At 35.9% G+C, this 16,114-nt stretch overlaps 1 protein-coding gene across 2 annotated transcripts in view; it reads left to right on the top strand.

Moving 5' to 3' along the window:
• The window catches only part of SLC25A13 (solute carrier family 25 member 13), a 103,577-nt gene that overhangs the window by 59,965 nt on the left and 27,498 nt on the right, over positions 1-16,114 (top strand). For both annotated transcript variants that reach the window (XM_009641993.2, XM_035897399.1), the window contains 4 exons: positions 1,206-1,290; positions 1,726-1,884; positions 8,806-8,858; positions 9,929-10,009. In XM_009641993.2, coding sequence (XP_009640288.1) covers positions 1,206-1,290; positions 1,726-1,884; positions 8,806-8,858; positions 9,929-10,009 — 378 coding nt within the window. The remainder of the gene's footprint in view (positions 1-1,205; positions 1,291-1,725; positions 1,885-8,805; positions 8,859-9,928; positions 10,010-16,114) is intronic.

The following is a 16,114-nucleotide window of genomic DNA, read 5'->3' as shown; positions in this document are numbered from 1 at the left end:
GTGAACACCCCCACCACCGCTCCAAGACAGTATCTAGGGTAGCGGTTTTCTGTTTGTTTGAGCAGTGACTAAATGTTGACTATGCTGGGATGAATTCAGATGACTTGGCTCCCAAAAGCTCACCATCTATTCCTAGAAGACTCCTAAAGGAGTTAAAAGCATTTGCATTGGCCTGAATATCAAGTAATGTAAGTTACAATAGGTGGCAGTAAAATGTAGCCAAAAATGCAATGGTGAAAGTAGCAGCTTCTTCAATTTTTGCTTTGGGGCCACTGTCTTTGCTTGTGTGATTTATGCCCTTTTAAGAGGCTAGGACGTATGAACCTGCTTAAGTCTTACCATTTCTTCTGCATGTGTGTCCTACTTTTTCATTTTTCCATGCAATTCTTTTTTAATGTCAGCTGCTTAATGCTGAGACTGAAAAGATTTTCAGCTACGTTCATACTTTCAATTTATTTTCTGGCCAACTCCAGCTACATTGGAATATTAGCTAAAACCTAAACACATTTTCAGGAAAAATTATATCCGTATTTTCTTCTTACTTGTAGTATCCTGAAAAAAAAAAAAAGTGTTAGTAAGTATGGAAGACGTAACACCCCTGCAGAACTTCTGTTTTCCTAATTCTTTTCTTTCATTAGATAGCAATTTTAAATTTGAAACACCTCTGAAATTTATTTTCATTAGATTGAATCTAGCACTCATAGACTGTGAGCAAAACGAAATTGTGGGGATCCTTTATGAAACCTTATTTTCCTTTAGCTAATATGTATGAACAATGCTCACATATGTGTTTTGATAGCCTGAGAAGTAATAGGTATACCTATTACCTAGGTTTTGGTGACACTAGAAAGAAATTCCAAACTGGAGTTGCTTTTAGCTGTAGAAAATGAATTACTTTAAGATGCAAGACTTGTGCCCTCATATGCACATTTGGACCATTGATTTTGGAGTTGTATAATTTTGTTGTAGTATCAGTCTTTCTTTCTTTTCTTTGCTCTTCCAACCTGAAGAGGCTACATTATATAGTACTTAGAAATCAGTGGAAAAGAAACAATAGTTGAAAACAAAATCCTCGGTGTATTGTGGGATTTTCTCCAGGTATCTTTATATTTATATCTGTCTGATGATGAGATGTTCTCTCATGAAATATGATGTTCTGATTATGTTTCTTGTCTTCCCTTTTGTTTTAAATCGTGCCTTGACAGAAAGCTCCAGGCGATGTGTCTCGACCTGTTCTCATCCAGATTGCAGAATCAGCGTACAGGTTTGCCCTTGGTTCAGTTGCTGGAGGTTAGTCATGGCTGAGCGAAAGAATATTCATCTTCACTGGTCGGGTTTTTTCTTCTTTTCTTCTGCCCTTCTTCCCCTTCTGCCTTTTATTTAAGTGTGGAAGGCTTCTCAGTCTTTCCCTTGAAGCTGTGTCGAAGGGATAGGAGGACTGTAAGATGGAAGAGGAAGAGGTCATCTGGTCTATGAGAGGTTTGGAATTTACAAGCCATTGGAGTTTGCAGGTGGTGTTGCTACCTGATTTGTCACCAAACCAGTTTAAGAAGAATCAGATTAATAATGAGGTAGAGCCAGGAAGTGCTTCTTGTGGTCAAGAATATGTTGTGGAGGAAAGAGATAAGAACTGATATTTGAGATATAAATGTGGAAGATGACGGTTGCAGTCAAACACTGCAAATGCAAAATCATGTTTTCTTATAGCTTGATTTTTATTTGCAGCTGTTGGAGCCACTGCAGTCTACCCAATTGATTTGGTAAAAACTCGAATGCAAAACCAGCGGTCTACAGGCTCTTTTGTGGGAGAACTTATGTATAAAAACAGCTTTGATTGCTTCAAGAAAGTGCTACGTTATGAAGGTTTCTTTGGGCTTTATAGAGGTAAGTTTAAAAGGTGGTACGTATTAATGTTGAGATACTAATTAGAGTTCAGTGGAACTCTGGATTTTTAAGCCGATTTTGTTAAGACTTCAATTTTTCCTGGTTTGTGCTTCTGCTTCTATTCTGTTATAGGTGGAGCGTTTGCAAACTTCTTGATAATTAAAACCTCATTGTAATGAGAACATTTCTGTAGGATCTTTCCGTCCTTTCCTTCCTCATCTGCAATAGGGCAACACTAGCAATTTCCTGCAGCAAAAATACACTGTTAGTCAAGTTTTCATTTCCTTAGCAGTCCTTAGTATGAAGAATATTTTGTTCTGTTTGGTAGAAGTTAGATGATCTGGTTTCGGGGTTTTTTTTTTTTTTTTGTTTCAGTGTTCTTTCTTATCTGTTTTCTTTCTATTTAAAACCCTAAAAACATAGAGAAAATATGGTACCTTGTTATTAACCAGATCTCCTTTTGTGGTATCTTTTGTGACAAAAAGGTTTCTCTGAACCAGTTGCATGTGCTTCACTAATCACTGGGAATAGTCATCTTTATCATTTTATGGATACTTCTTAGCTTGTCACTGTTGAGTCAGCCAGAGAGATTAGCTGGGCTTCAACCCACTTAGCATTATATACATAACCAATATACCCAAGTTATGAAGTTAGCTGTTCCAAGCTCCCTTTGTAGTCAATGGAGAAAGCTCCAAAAGCTCATTTACTCCGTTCAGGATGTAAATCTTCCTCACTTTGCGTATCTTAGTTAAGTGCCTAAAGTTAGATGGTGGCTTCCTTTTTATTTTGTCCTTACCCTAGTTACGGCATCAACAGTGTAAGTTCAGGTAACGCAGAAGGAGTCATAAAGAATCGTGAACTACATGAGACTGCAGTTCTTCTCTGTGACAGAGATAAAGTAAATTATGTTTCTGGTACCCCAGTTATTGCAATCTCTTATCTCCCTCTGCCATATTCACTGGGGAGGATTTGAAACTTGCATTACTTATTTCATTTTTAGCCGGCTTGCTTAGAAGCTTTTTTTTGCTTTTGAAAATAAGAATATTGTAATGACAGAAATTCATTGCTAGAAGTGCTTGAGTCAGGAATGAAGAATGGAGGATTTCAGTAAAATACTGTTACGATCTGGCAAAGCTATATACACCTGAAAAAAACTTAACAGTTTATAAGACAACATGTGAAACAACATTAAAAGTAAGTGGTGTGACACACGTGCACTCTTTAACATATGACCTGAGTTACTGGAGGTTGGCTAAGTAGCTCCCCCACAAAATACAGACTTTGTAATTATTTCAGCACAATTGGAAATGGGAAGGCACTGTTATTATTGACTGAGTTTGAGGCAATTTTTTGAGTAAGCCTAGTAATTTAATAAAGAGTATTGACATGGTTTCTATTTTGTAAGGGTTTATAGCAATCAGAATTGTAAAAAGTCCCAGTTACTGGCTAAAGAACAAAATGTATTCCCTGTAAATGTATGTCTGCTTCTATCAGGATTCTGAAAGAATAAATACGCAGAATTCCACTATTACCTGCTTCTGTCTTACTGAAACTCTGAAGTACAGTGATTTTTTCACCTGGAAAAAAAACCCTCAGAAATGTCATAAATGTGTATTCTTAGCTCCATTTGCTTGTCATGGTTTTGGAATGATTTTTTCATTGGCAAATTTGGGGAACTTTAGGAACGTTCATCAGTATAGCTTGTCTTTCTGTTCTCCATCCCCTTTACTTCTTTTTAGTCTTCCAAGGACTACTGAATAGTGAAATCTCAGACAGTTTGGTGGAGCTGAACTTCTAAACCCAGGGCAATAATCTAATTTCTGGATTATATAGTAGAAATTGTGTGATGGCAAAGAACACCATCATTTTGGAGGCAAATTGAGACCTGCATTTCTACAGATTCCTTACTTAAAGGGCACCCTGATTTAACTTCTCTTTTTAAAGAGTCAAATAGAGAAAACTCCTTAAAAATGTAGAGCTTCCTCTGTGCAGTTCTGTAAATTCAGACTGTTGCTTGATTTCTAAGGCAATCATGTTGGAGAAAGTGGAGCAACTGAGTGCAGAATGAAGGTTTCCGGTTAAGCTTGAGAGGACAAGAAAATATGAAAGGAGCGTTTTATAAATTAGTATATTCACCCAATTTAAGCAGTAAAGTTATAGCAAGAATCATCTTGTTCTAGTCTTAAATACTACACTAGGTAAGACAGACTACAGAGTACGTTACTTTTTGCTGCTCATTGGCAAATGGTATTCTTTCTTACACTGTGGTAGGTTCAGAGTTAAGTAAACATGGGGGTTTTTTCCCCACTGGAGGAGGGAGTAGTCATTGGTAGAGTTCTTCTGCTTAGCTGAATAGTGATGCAAAACCTTTTGAAAAAATTATAGTAGAAACATTTGGAGCAGTGGTCTCTTCGTCACGCCGCACTGCAAGAAAGCAAACAGGAATTATAAACCCTGCTCTGAACTCAGCCATTTCAGATGATATTTTTAATGCAAGGCACATATTTCCATCCAGTGAAGTGAACTGATTTTTCTTTTTTGTATTATTATTTTATTCCAAACTTGAAAAGGGCAAAACCACCATGTTCTAAACCACCATTTCATATAAGGATAAATTACACCATCTTGTGGATATAAAGAGAGCACTAAATTTTGTTTAATGCGAATTTGGTTCTACGGATAATCAGTGTTTCCACTGAGAAGACACTTTGATTTAAAGAGAAAACCCAAACATGATATAAAGCACTCTACAATCTTTATAATACTCATTATTTGAATGCTGTGTTGTTAGATTCTTTTTTTTTTTGAGACTGTGCATCTGAGATAAATTTTTCATGTTTCTTTCTCAGCATGGCTGAAAAGAATACTCATCTCATATACCTGTAATTTACTGTTGTGTCTACATTTATACCTGAAATGCATATTTAGAAACTGACAGGTATTTATACATATGCAAATACAAGAACATTTTGGAAACTGTGATTTGTCAACATCTCTTCCAACTGATGAGGTCACCTACATTTCTTAATATCATTTTCATCAGAAGTCCACCTAATGAGTCACAGAATGCTTCACAGTCTTAAGCAGCACATGTCACAAAGATTATTTTGCTCACACTTGATAGAAATTCTATGGGAAATTTTAAGTACCAGAGGTAAAATGTAGCTCATGAAAATGTTCAGTAGCCATGCTGTTAATGCCACTTCTCCTAAAGGATGAAAGACAGGAAATGCTGTGGAAGACTCTGTTGTCTGTGATTATTAACTGCTAAGGAACTTGTTAGTTTTATTTCTTCTGATGGTGTTTCTAGCACTGCAGTGACTCCAGTGCCTTTTAATCTTAGATTTTAATAATTCAAATTCATTATTACTGGTGGGCTCCCATGCTAATGATCCAAAAAGACCATGACAGAAGCTTTCCTCCAGAAGTATGCAGCGAAGTTCCATTTTTGTAGAATGGAAGTACAGGCCTGTTCCTACCCCAAAGTTCTGTCAAAGCACAAAATCTTCAAGAAATAGCCCATCTCCAGTCTGAGGGAGCTGTGCTTGAATGGCAACTGGTGATTAATTGCCCAATTTAGTGTGTGAATTGTGTAGCAGAAAAAGTTGGCAGTATTCTGTTACCACCTTTCTATCAGATGGCCAAATGGTTTCAAATATTTTACCTAGACTGAGCAACAACAACTTCAGTCAGCAGTTTTTCTAATATGAAGGGAAAAGCACGTCCGTTACACAGTGTGAAACTGAAGTTTCACTGTTAAGATATCTGAAAAAGTACTTTGGCCAAATAAGATTTATTTTTTTTTACTTGATGCCATCACCGCAGCTGGGCGGGATGAATTATTGCATGTATATTCACAATGTATTTAAACTGCTTTCAGAAAGTAAGGTGTATGATGTTGCAAACTCTGCAATGCAGCTCTTGGTGCTCTCTCTCTTACATATACCTTCACCTTGCCATAGAGTCCTGCTGCGATAGTGTGTGAAATACAAAGTGGTATGTGGTAATTGCTGCTAATGAGCCTTGGATATACAAAAGCAGGTTGAATAACGTGTTTGCTGTGTGCTGCACTAGCCGGCTGCCGATGTGCAAAATGTTATTCTCTGATGTTATGAGAGACGTACATTTTTAAGACAGTCAGGCATTTCCAAGCCTGTCGTGCATCCGTGCATGTGTCATACTGCTGATCTGCTAATGCATAGTAACATTGAAATATTCCCAGCGTGTCAGGATAACCCCAACAGAAAAATGACATTTTCATATGTGTCCCTTGATGTGCTTTCTTTCTTCCAAAACTTATCATCTTTATCATGTTCAGAAATCTTTCAGCAGTGTTTCAGGGCCCCCATCAAAAGGATAAAGGAAAGGTAATTTAGTTTTGATAGTCATAATGTGTAGAATGCACAGGTGCCACTTACAGATAGCTTTATTACATAGGTATGAGAGCAAATGAAGAGTCCTCCTACCTTCCTAACCTTCTGGAGACAGTAGGCCTAGCTGGTATCTGGCAAGGCTATAAAATGTGGTATTAAAATTAATGCTACCTTTTTTAGAATACTGTTATCTTGCAGTAGACATACACAGCAATACCTGTAATTAAACTTGCAAAGCACTTTTTTACTATAAAATCGTGTGTGAAGTAGAGAGAGAAAAAGAGAAGAATGTTCTGGGTTTTTGGTTGTTCAGTTGGGGTTTTTGTTTTTTTTGGTAGTGGGTTTTGGGGTTTTTTTGTAACTTCTACCTATTCTGTTTAATCTTTCTCTTCTACATTGATGTTTTATGGAAAGTTTTGAGTCGTAACAGTCCCATTCAGATTTGAGTGCAAAAGGAATGAACCAGATGGGAAAAAATAACTTGTGCCAAGATAAACATGTTTTTCCTGCAATTTTACAAGTGCTTCTACAAATGCAAAGTCTTAGGAGCTGAAAAATGGAAAGTGATAAAAAGGCCATCTTCAGATCAGTCTAGTGAAAATGCATTTGATTTGTCCTGCTTATGTTGCTTCCAAAACTGGAGGTTCATACAAATCTCCAACTGGACTATTTGTATAACTTTGTATCTTGATACTTTAGAATATCTTTTTCTGTAATTTATTTGATACAATGTAACTTCAAAGTCATGTTATACGTAGCTTAGGTGAAGTAATATATGTATATGTGATTTTAAAATTAATGATCTCCACGTTCTTTTGGAATTACATTATCTGCTTACAGACCTGCTCTATTTCTACTAGATTAGGTTTCGGATCCAATAGTATGCTTTTTTTAATCTCTGAAGATAAAAATTCATTATCTATAATGTCTGTCCAAAGCCACACACGTCCTATAGCAAGATATAAATGTCATGGCAGCTACAAAGGTAATTTTGTCTGTATAAGGCTAAAACTGAAAAAAATCCTATTCATTGTATATCCTTACGTTTTCTTCGTAGTGCTGCAGAAAATGTAATATTTAATTACACAATTCTGACTGTCTTAATGGTTTTTCATTGAAGTCTGGATTCAAGTCACGCATGCAACTGAAACTGTTTAAGAAATCCAAATTTTGACATTTAACATACTCTGCAGAATCTCTCTTTTTTTCTTTTTTTCTTTTTTTTTTTTATATCAACTGTATATGAACTTAGAGTTACTGTATTCTTTGGTTTGAATATTCAGCCATATGATCGTAATTCAACCTAGTGGTCCTGGGTAAATGTTAGGTGTATATGTACATCAGCTGTATACGCAATTACTCTCTTTGACACTTGAAAAGCAATAATGCTAATACAGGTCCAAAATTTTAAAGGCATTAGTATATAAATATGGCTGGCCCTCCTGCTATCACAAACCAAACATTGCTTCTTTATTAAGAGCATCGGTAGTAACCAGTAAAGCTAATGGATGGTCGCAGGATGGAAGAATACAGTGCACGTACATTTTTCTCTTTGTTATTCTGACATTTAGCTCTTTGGGAAAATGCTTTTTGGCAAGTTAACTCTTAGAGGTGGAACCTTAATTGTTGTCTTTTTCCCCAAAAATAAAACCACAGAGAGATGAGAACATCAGGCTTTGTAAAAAGTACCCAGAGGTGCTGCCTGAGCTACTAAAACAAAGGGGGTCTGCACCGGGAACTCCAGCAGGGGTGATTTTCTCACATTTCTGAGTGGTGTCCTAATTTTGTTATGCTGATGAATGCTTGCACGCCATTCTAGCCCCAGGCTTAGTTGGTAAGCTGCGTATTTTTAGGTTGTGTGGTCCAAAAGTTGACAAAATATCGACCTTTCACTTCAAGCAAGCGAAGCCAGCAGTCAGAGATTCTCACTTCCAGTTCTGTAGCGCATCACTTCTAAGAAAATAAAATAGGAAATTCCATACTTGGGGAGAAAGAAGCATAACTTCTTTTGTTTTAAGAACTGTTGAGTTAGCTGGGCAAAGAGCTCAAGAATGCAGTCACACATGTTTGAATGCTTTGCATTATTTTGATTCCTATCCCCTTGGGTCCTGCCATCTAATGCCATTGTTTTTGCTGGAAAAAGGTAGTGCGCTCATGATTTTTGAAGTGAATGCATCATGTATCTCACAAAATTAATTAGAAAAGTCTTAAATTTTGTGTGAAGTTGCAGAAAATAAATGTTAGTTTAGGGCAGAGTACCAAATCATAGTTGGCAAATCTGTATTGGTGTTTAAGCGTAAAATGAGCTAATACCACAGGTTTAAAAAAGCTAAAGTAACAAATACATATAGGCAATGGTAGCACTTGAAGTGGTAGCACAAAGTTTGTTCTCAAAATGGAATGTTTAAGTACTCTCATTAAATATAATAACACAAAATTGCTGTAAAAATTGCCCGTTTCTAGGTGGTGATCTCTACATATATTTGTTGATTTGTTTAGTTAATACCAAGTTACTCGATGCATTGAATTCTCTATTTCCATGTTTCAGGTCTGTTACCGCAGCTATTAGGAGTAGCACCAGAGAAGGCCATAAAACTTACTGTAAGTTTGCAAATGGATTGTTTTCACATTTCTCCACGTTGTAAAGTTCATCTAATTACAATTAGCTTGTTAAGGATTTTTATCCTTAATGCGTCAGCAACATGGTAGAGTGTATTCCATCATTTTTGCTTGATACAAACTTAATTACAAAAAGCACAAAGCAACTGTTTATATCTGACTTGTGCACACTAGAAATGGCATACGCGTCACATGCAGATACATATATGTGCATTTTAAGAATCTTACTGAAAACTTATTTTTGGACTCACTCCAAAATATAACAACCTTATTCAACTTGTTCAGCTCATCTGCTTGTTTGTAAGTAGTGCAGGCCTTTGGTTTCACTTTTTAGCAAAAATGAATAATTATTTATTGCACTTGGAGGGCTTTTGGTTTTGTATCTCCATGTGGTTCCTGTATGTTTAACTCTAGCGCAACAGGAGATAGATAATATGAGCATGTAGTGAAGTGTTGCTAAGAAAGGAACTTGTTTGCATGCTTTTTCTTCCTAATTATTTTACTTCTGTAATTTTATTATTTCTTGAATGACTTTAAGGCTCTGAAGAGTTTCCTACTATAACCCAATCTTAATGTATTGGTTATTCACCAATAAGCTAGTATTGCATTTAAAATGCATTTCAAATGCATTTTAAAAGCTAGTAACATGCATTTTTTAAAAATGTACTTAATGCTGTTAATGGAATTGCTATTCTGTTAAAACTTATTATTGAACATTCTGATATTAATTTAAAATTATATTTAAATTTGTACATGCAATGAGCATTTCTAAAATCTTAAATGATTTTATCATTTTCAGATAGTGATTTTAATTAGTGATTGTTATCTTTTTTCAATAATAAATAATTGAATTATTCTGCAAATCTTTGTTAGAAAGAAAAACATTGTCAGCTTTACAGGACTTCACATAAAATCTAAGATTTGTTTGGTATCTGTTAGCTTGGTAGCTTCATGAATGTATTTCTGTTTTCAGTTGCACAGAATTTACAGCTGATGAGTGTTTTCTCCAAGCTTTTAATTTATCAGCTTTCATAACTGTTTTTTTTTTTAAGGTTAATGATTTTGTGAGAGATAAGTTTATGACTAAAGATGGCTCTGTCCCACTGGCTGCAGAAATTCTTGCTGGTGGCTGTGTAAGTATCTTTAATTTCCTTCATATGAGATTCATGAAAGTGCAGTGTCTAAGAGTAACTATGTGGACTAAGGCTTCTGTTTAACCACAGATCCGGTTCAAGAACAGAGTCTACTAGAGCATCTCAGTTCTTTCCTAGATAGGCCAGCCGTTCTTGATGAAAGGGTAAATGTTTCTGTGCATCGTGCCTTTTAACTGTGCTGTATAATTCTCACAGCTTAGAGTTTGTTTCCTTAATAAAGAATGTGTCTTTATTCATGTTGGCTGTAGCTTATGGCCTAAAGAGGATTCATGCTAACCTTTCCAGAAGTTAATAATTAGTTACTACTTTGTGGCACCCACTCTGCCACGTCACTTCTTTCCTGATGTGTTACTGCGCCCACTAATTTTCACTTTTTGCAGTGATACTGGCTTTTTGAAATGGCAAAAACTACTCATGCTGCTTTGAGTTCATAGCAGACGTAGGCTGTGTAATGTTAACTCAGTACATAATGCATTCCTGAATGTAGGCTGTATTTAAAACCCACTAAGTTTTTAAGAATGTTTTGCTTGCACGAAGTAGTATCTTAATGAACAACTGGCATATTACTGGGTAAATGATAATACTTCACGGTTTGGTCTAGTTCTGTCTGTTCATATTACAGCTTACTTTATCTGGTGTATTGATTTTGTTCAAGCAAATGTAAATACTTCAGGTAAAATGAATAGTTGTTCAAAGACCAGTGCACTTTACAGATAAAGAACACTCTTTATTTAAACTGGCTTTGATCACTGGGGCAGAGCAATGTTGGTATATTTTCAATATATCTTTGTTTCTGCTGCCATAAGACAGATGAGGTCACATTTTCGAGCAGCTTCAACCTGTGTCAAAAACTACAGTGAGCAGCAACTTAAAAAACAAATGCTTGTGTCTTAACCTCAGTAGGTGCAGAGATTAGTGCTGAATGTGCTTGCAGAGAGCATGCTACGATTATCTGAGCCTCAGGGTGCAGTGGCTGGGTTGCGTTGCAGGCTGAGAAGCCCTGGCTTTCTGTAATTCTCAGGAGATGGGGCAGGATTTGGCTGCTGTCTCACTGCTCCTTCTGTTTGATCACTGACCTGTTGTAGACTGCCAGGTAGGATCCCCTTGTTCTGTAACTTTAGGAGCATTCAGGGGAGAAAAAAAGAAGCGGGGGGAGAGAAGAATGTGGGTCTCTAAAGCCCTAAATAAAAAGCATGCTGTAAATGAAGGAAAAATGCAATAAAGTGCTTGCAGAGTAAAAAGTATTTGCCCCTTACACTAATAAAACGTCTTATGAACATAGCAGCCATAGAGAATTCAGCAAAATTTTCATTTAAAATGTCATTTGATCTAGAGTTTTTATTTTTACAGACTGCTGTGAATATTCTAATGCAGTACAGAAAGCACCCTTTACAGAGACCCGTCATTCATGAGAATGCTGCAGCAAGATTTTGCCAGTAGTTCATTGTAAACGAAGGATCTGCTTTAAGAGATAGGTGGCTTGACGCGTATTTTAAATGTGCTGTAAATGTTGGCTTGTCCTACCTGGTATTTGAAATATATATTAACAGTGAGATGCTGCATAAAGTTGTAGCAGTAGACGTGCGGTGGCAGAATGCCCTGAGTTTTCTTTTAACTGGAGTGCTCCACTTAAGGGCGTAGGCTAGTGCCAGGTAGATAGGTTGGAACTTGTCTCTTCTGCAGGTGGTCTTTGGGGGTTTTTTTTTGTAATTTTAAACCCAATTCAGACTAGCAACAGAGACTCTCATTACAAGTGGTGCCCAGTTTTTTGGGGTGAATTTTTCTGTCATGGTGTAAATATATGCGTAAATATGAGGTGCCAAAGACAGGCTTTTTCCTATAGTTGTCAGTGTTGTATTGGCCTAACTTTTTGTCCCCATTTAAGCCAACGTGAAACCTGTGATTTCAGTAAGGACACTGTTTGAATGCTTTTGAAAATTTTCAGTCTTGGATTTTTACCGCATTTCACAATACAATAATCGCTTATGTGGGAGGCAAGAAGACAGGAGTGCTTGATGTGTTAGAGACTAAAAAGGGGCAGCCAACTCAGATGAATTTTATAAAAGACACCTGCCCTCTCACCTTTCCGCTCTCCACATCTAATTCTCAGCTGTGACTGTGTTACAAACACAGATGTTACATTTTCCTCCTTCTGTGCTTCTGTTTCCTTGGAGCCTATTCATTGCTTGTGCAAGGACTGTGTGCTGGGATGCAAGGTAGATTTTAATGTTTTAAATACCATCCCTGTGAGTACACTATAGCATTAATACCTCAGAAAGGGAGGACAGAGCAGGATGGTTTGGCTTGTTCAGTAACACAAAGGGCTTTGAAGGGGTCAGTATCACCTGAGTAGCTCCACTCCGCTGTTTGCCCAACCATTGCCAGGCGTTGACTTTTAAGTCCCCAAGGAGTTCGCTTTGCATCATAATTACTGAGAATTAGTACACATGGCTGACTTTTGCACTTGTAACTAAAGCTGATTGTTTCATTGAACAAGTCTTTTTCTGTTTTGTAACCTGTTTTCTCTCCTGGAAAAAAAAAAAAAAAAAAAAGAAAGAAGAAAAGAAGAAAATAGAAAGATCTTTTACTTCGTGACCTCGTGGCACTTAGTTCAGTTAACAGCCTGTTTCATAGCTTTTTATTAGGAGAAGATGAAAGTGATACGTTGGTTGAGATTTTTTTTTGAGACCCCCAAGAATATAATTAAAAGTGTAACCTTTTTATTTTTATATAGAATCTTAAAGAGGGTTGTTATAGAAATTACTAACTCAAAATTTCCATCTCCTTTGTTTGTAAGAAATTTTCCCAGTGACTATGGTATTTGTTACCCATAAAAATATACGTAACTTCCAGGTTTGCACAATGCCTGACACCCACCGTGAACTGTGGTCCCTGCTGTGCATTTAGGACTCTCATCACTCATGTGAATCCTATATAGCCCTTATCATTATTAGAGTAGTAAAAAGCTTCAGTTCCAAGACATAGTGTAATGATACTGTAGAGCTAGGATCTGCTGAGCATCTAAACCACAAATGTGACTTAACCGCCTTGAATGAAAAAGTGCACAAATATGCTAGGTTTGATTTCTGCTAATGCTGTAAGTTACCTTCAGGGATTCTTTGAAAAAAAAAGGATGATCTTGGGTAAGCTGTAAGTACAACTTGAAATCTTTTTCTTTACAGTGGCAATAATCTTGACGTTCCTGTAAGCTTTTTTTTCGTGGTCTTTCAGTATATTTTATTTTTTAAATAAAAAATAATCATTAGTCGTACTGAGTTCAGCTGCTTGCTTGTTTTAAACTTAATTCACTTAAAAGCTTCTGCTAAAAGTAACCTGATTTTTTGATACAGCACTTGGTCATTACTCTTATTTTTGAGTTATATTAACCACTTGAAAACTCTATTTGTAAAAGTGGCATAAATATTATTTGGGGGGTTTTGAGATGTTGCCTTTAACACTACGCTTGTAGGTGAGACAGTCATTTTGCTTAGTTCCTTAAACAAAGCAGTTCTGTGTTTAATTGAAAAATTTACATTGTGTGGAAGTAACCGGGAAAGAGATGCAAAGATGCAAAATGAAGAGTGATCTTAAAATACGTACAAAATATTAAGAAAAAAAACCAAAAACGTATTATAGCATGACTAAAAATAAATAGCTCCATATAGTAATGCAATTATATAGGTAAATCGGAGGCTTAATGTTCAGCAAGAAAAGGGAAAAACATTTTGCTTTATTAACCTTTCCTTCTGCTCTCCCTCCTTTTTCCGAGCACACAGTCTTTTCCTTCCCAGCTGCTCAGTGTGTGCTCACTATTAGCCAGTTTAAATCATGTAGCACAGTACAATTACAGACCCCGTACAGATCTGCTTTTATTTAAGTTGTCAAGACAATTTTAGGCATATTTCTGGAGACTTTATAGTAATCATAATAAAGTTAAAACATATTGGACCGTCTTGGACAACCTCAACTCTGCTATGGAACATAAAAATTGGATACGGTTAAGATGGAGTTCATCTACAAAGTGCAAAATCCTGTCCAGAATTAATTTTTATAAAGGAATATGATGTGAAATTCCAGGTGAATTGTGCCAAATAACTGATCCAGTGCAAATAGTTTTATTAAGCTACTTATAACATTTATTTTATGTTTCAGAGAGTAATAAAGATAAGTCCACATCTGAGCTGCATTTTCTCTGTTGCATTGCAGTAGAGGTAAAGAGTGGATGGACTGTAATTCCACACTACTTAGATATCTTACTTGCAAAAATTCAGACATTTCTAAGTTGTGGGCTAAAGGAGACTGAAGGTGTTATGCTTGCTTTTATTATTCAGAAACCTAAATCTGATAAAATTCTATGCTATTTGGCAAGGAAGGCTGAGCTATGAGTAAGGGTAAAATGAAACTGAGCATTATACATTCCCCCTGTATGCCGGGGGAAAAAAAACCTCTGCATGTGTATCTGAAAAAAAATGAACAACTGCTATCACACAGAAAAGTTTTGGTATAGTTTATTGAGATAGTTAAGTAATGATGATCTTGGTGATTGCTCATATTAGCTTTGAAAGCAAATGGCATACATCTCTTCAACTCTTAACAGATTTATTCTCAGAGGTCTTTTCTCCCTGTAGTCAGGAATGTAACTTCCCTTACTTTCAAGGGGAGTTCTACCTGCATGTGTATAAGCCAAACATTCACATTTCTTTTTGAGGAAAGGTTCAGAAGCTCCTATTATGGTTTTTTTTTTCTTGATTAAGTTTAAAGCTATTTTCTTTTTACATAAAATTTATTTTGTTAAATAAATAAATTAGATTTAAAGACTTTAATGTAATTAATATAATGTAAAATAATATACTAGAATTAATTAGGTTTTTTTAAGTATATTTTTCTCCTCTGAACCACTGTAATTGTAGTTATTTTCAGCATACTGAAAATAATTTCAAATAATTGTACACTTTTGGTACCAAAAAACCCAGATCTGGACTTAAATTTAACTTCACATTTGCAAACCCGTTGTGTTTCAACACTGCTGTGTTTTAATGTCTCTGATTAATTTTCAGCTAATCTTAGATTTAAGCCTTAAAATGAAGTTTGGGAAGGCAACACACAGTAACATGATAGCCCTTCCAAGAGGTTGTAGCAAAGGGTGGGGAAGTTCCTGGTGTAGAGTTCCTGCTTTTCTTTGACCTCACCCCACATTTCCTTGTAGGTTTGTATGTTTTAAAAAATAGTTTGCTGAAATTTTTACCCAGTCATACCTGTTTAAACTGGCCTTTCCTGAAAGCACTAAGGAGTTATGCAGAACATGGTTTCACTCTATTTTGAATTTTCCTTTTGGATTAGTTTAATTTTAATAATTTAAATTTTTTTCCAAAGATGCTTCCCATAACAAAATGGAATTGCTTTCCCTTTTTGCTTCCCCTCTCCTCTTCCTTTTCATTTCCCTTCTCCCCTAAAAAAAAAAAAAAAGAGAGCGAGAGAGGGGGGAATTTTTTTCAAACTGTAAAACAAGGAGGGATGGATAGGTTCAGGTTGATATGTTTCTGCTTGCAGAACAGAACAATTCTGAACTATTAAAAAGCCTGGTTTATTCTAACAAACATACTTAATATTATTCCCATTTGAAATGTATTAATTTTTTACTATTGTATTAGAAATAATGACTGCAAAATTTTATATGAACTTACATTGCAGCTTAAAACATGTAATTGTTTTGACAATTATATTTTATTACACATCCCTTTCTCCTATTACTACTTCTTTTACAGGCAGTAAAATATTTTAGTGTTTACCAGTGCAGGTTAAAAAAAACCAACCCAGAACCAAAGCCTCAAACTCAAATCAGGAATTAAAATCTAGCTTTCTGTGAGAAAAAGGAAGATATTTATGATGTCACAGTAATTTATGATGTGACCAAGAAATAATGGGTCACAGTTTTAATACAGCTACCATGCCTTAAGACTTGAAAGGTCTGTAAATCATTAAATGATTCTACAACTAGTCAAAATAGACAAGTAAAGCAGACCGAGCCAAATGTTAACATCTTTGACAGGTCTCTAACTTAATTGCTTTTATAATGCCAATCAA

Source organism: Egretta garzetta, unplaced genomic scaffold, assembly GCF_000687185.1.
Source record: "Egretta garzetta isolate BGI_Z169 unplaced genomic scaffold, ASM68718v1 scaffold30, whole genome shotgun sequence".
In the NCBI taxonomy this organism is placed as follows: domain Eukaryota; kingdom Metazoa; phylum Chordata; class Aves; order Pelecaniformes; family Ardeidae; genus Egretta; species Egretta garzetta.
This window is presented reverse-complemented; position numbering and strand designations above follow the sequence as displayed.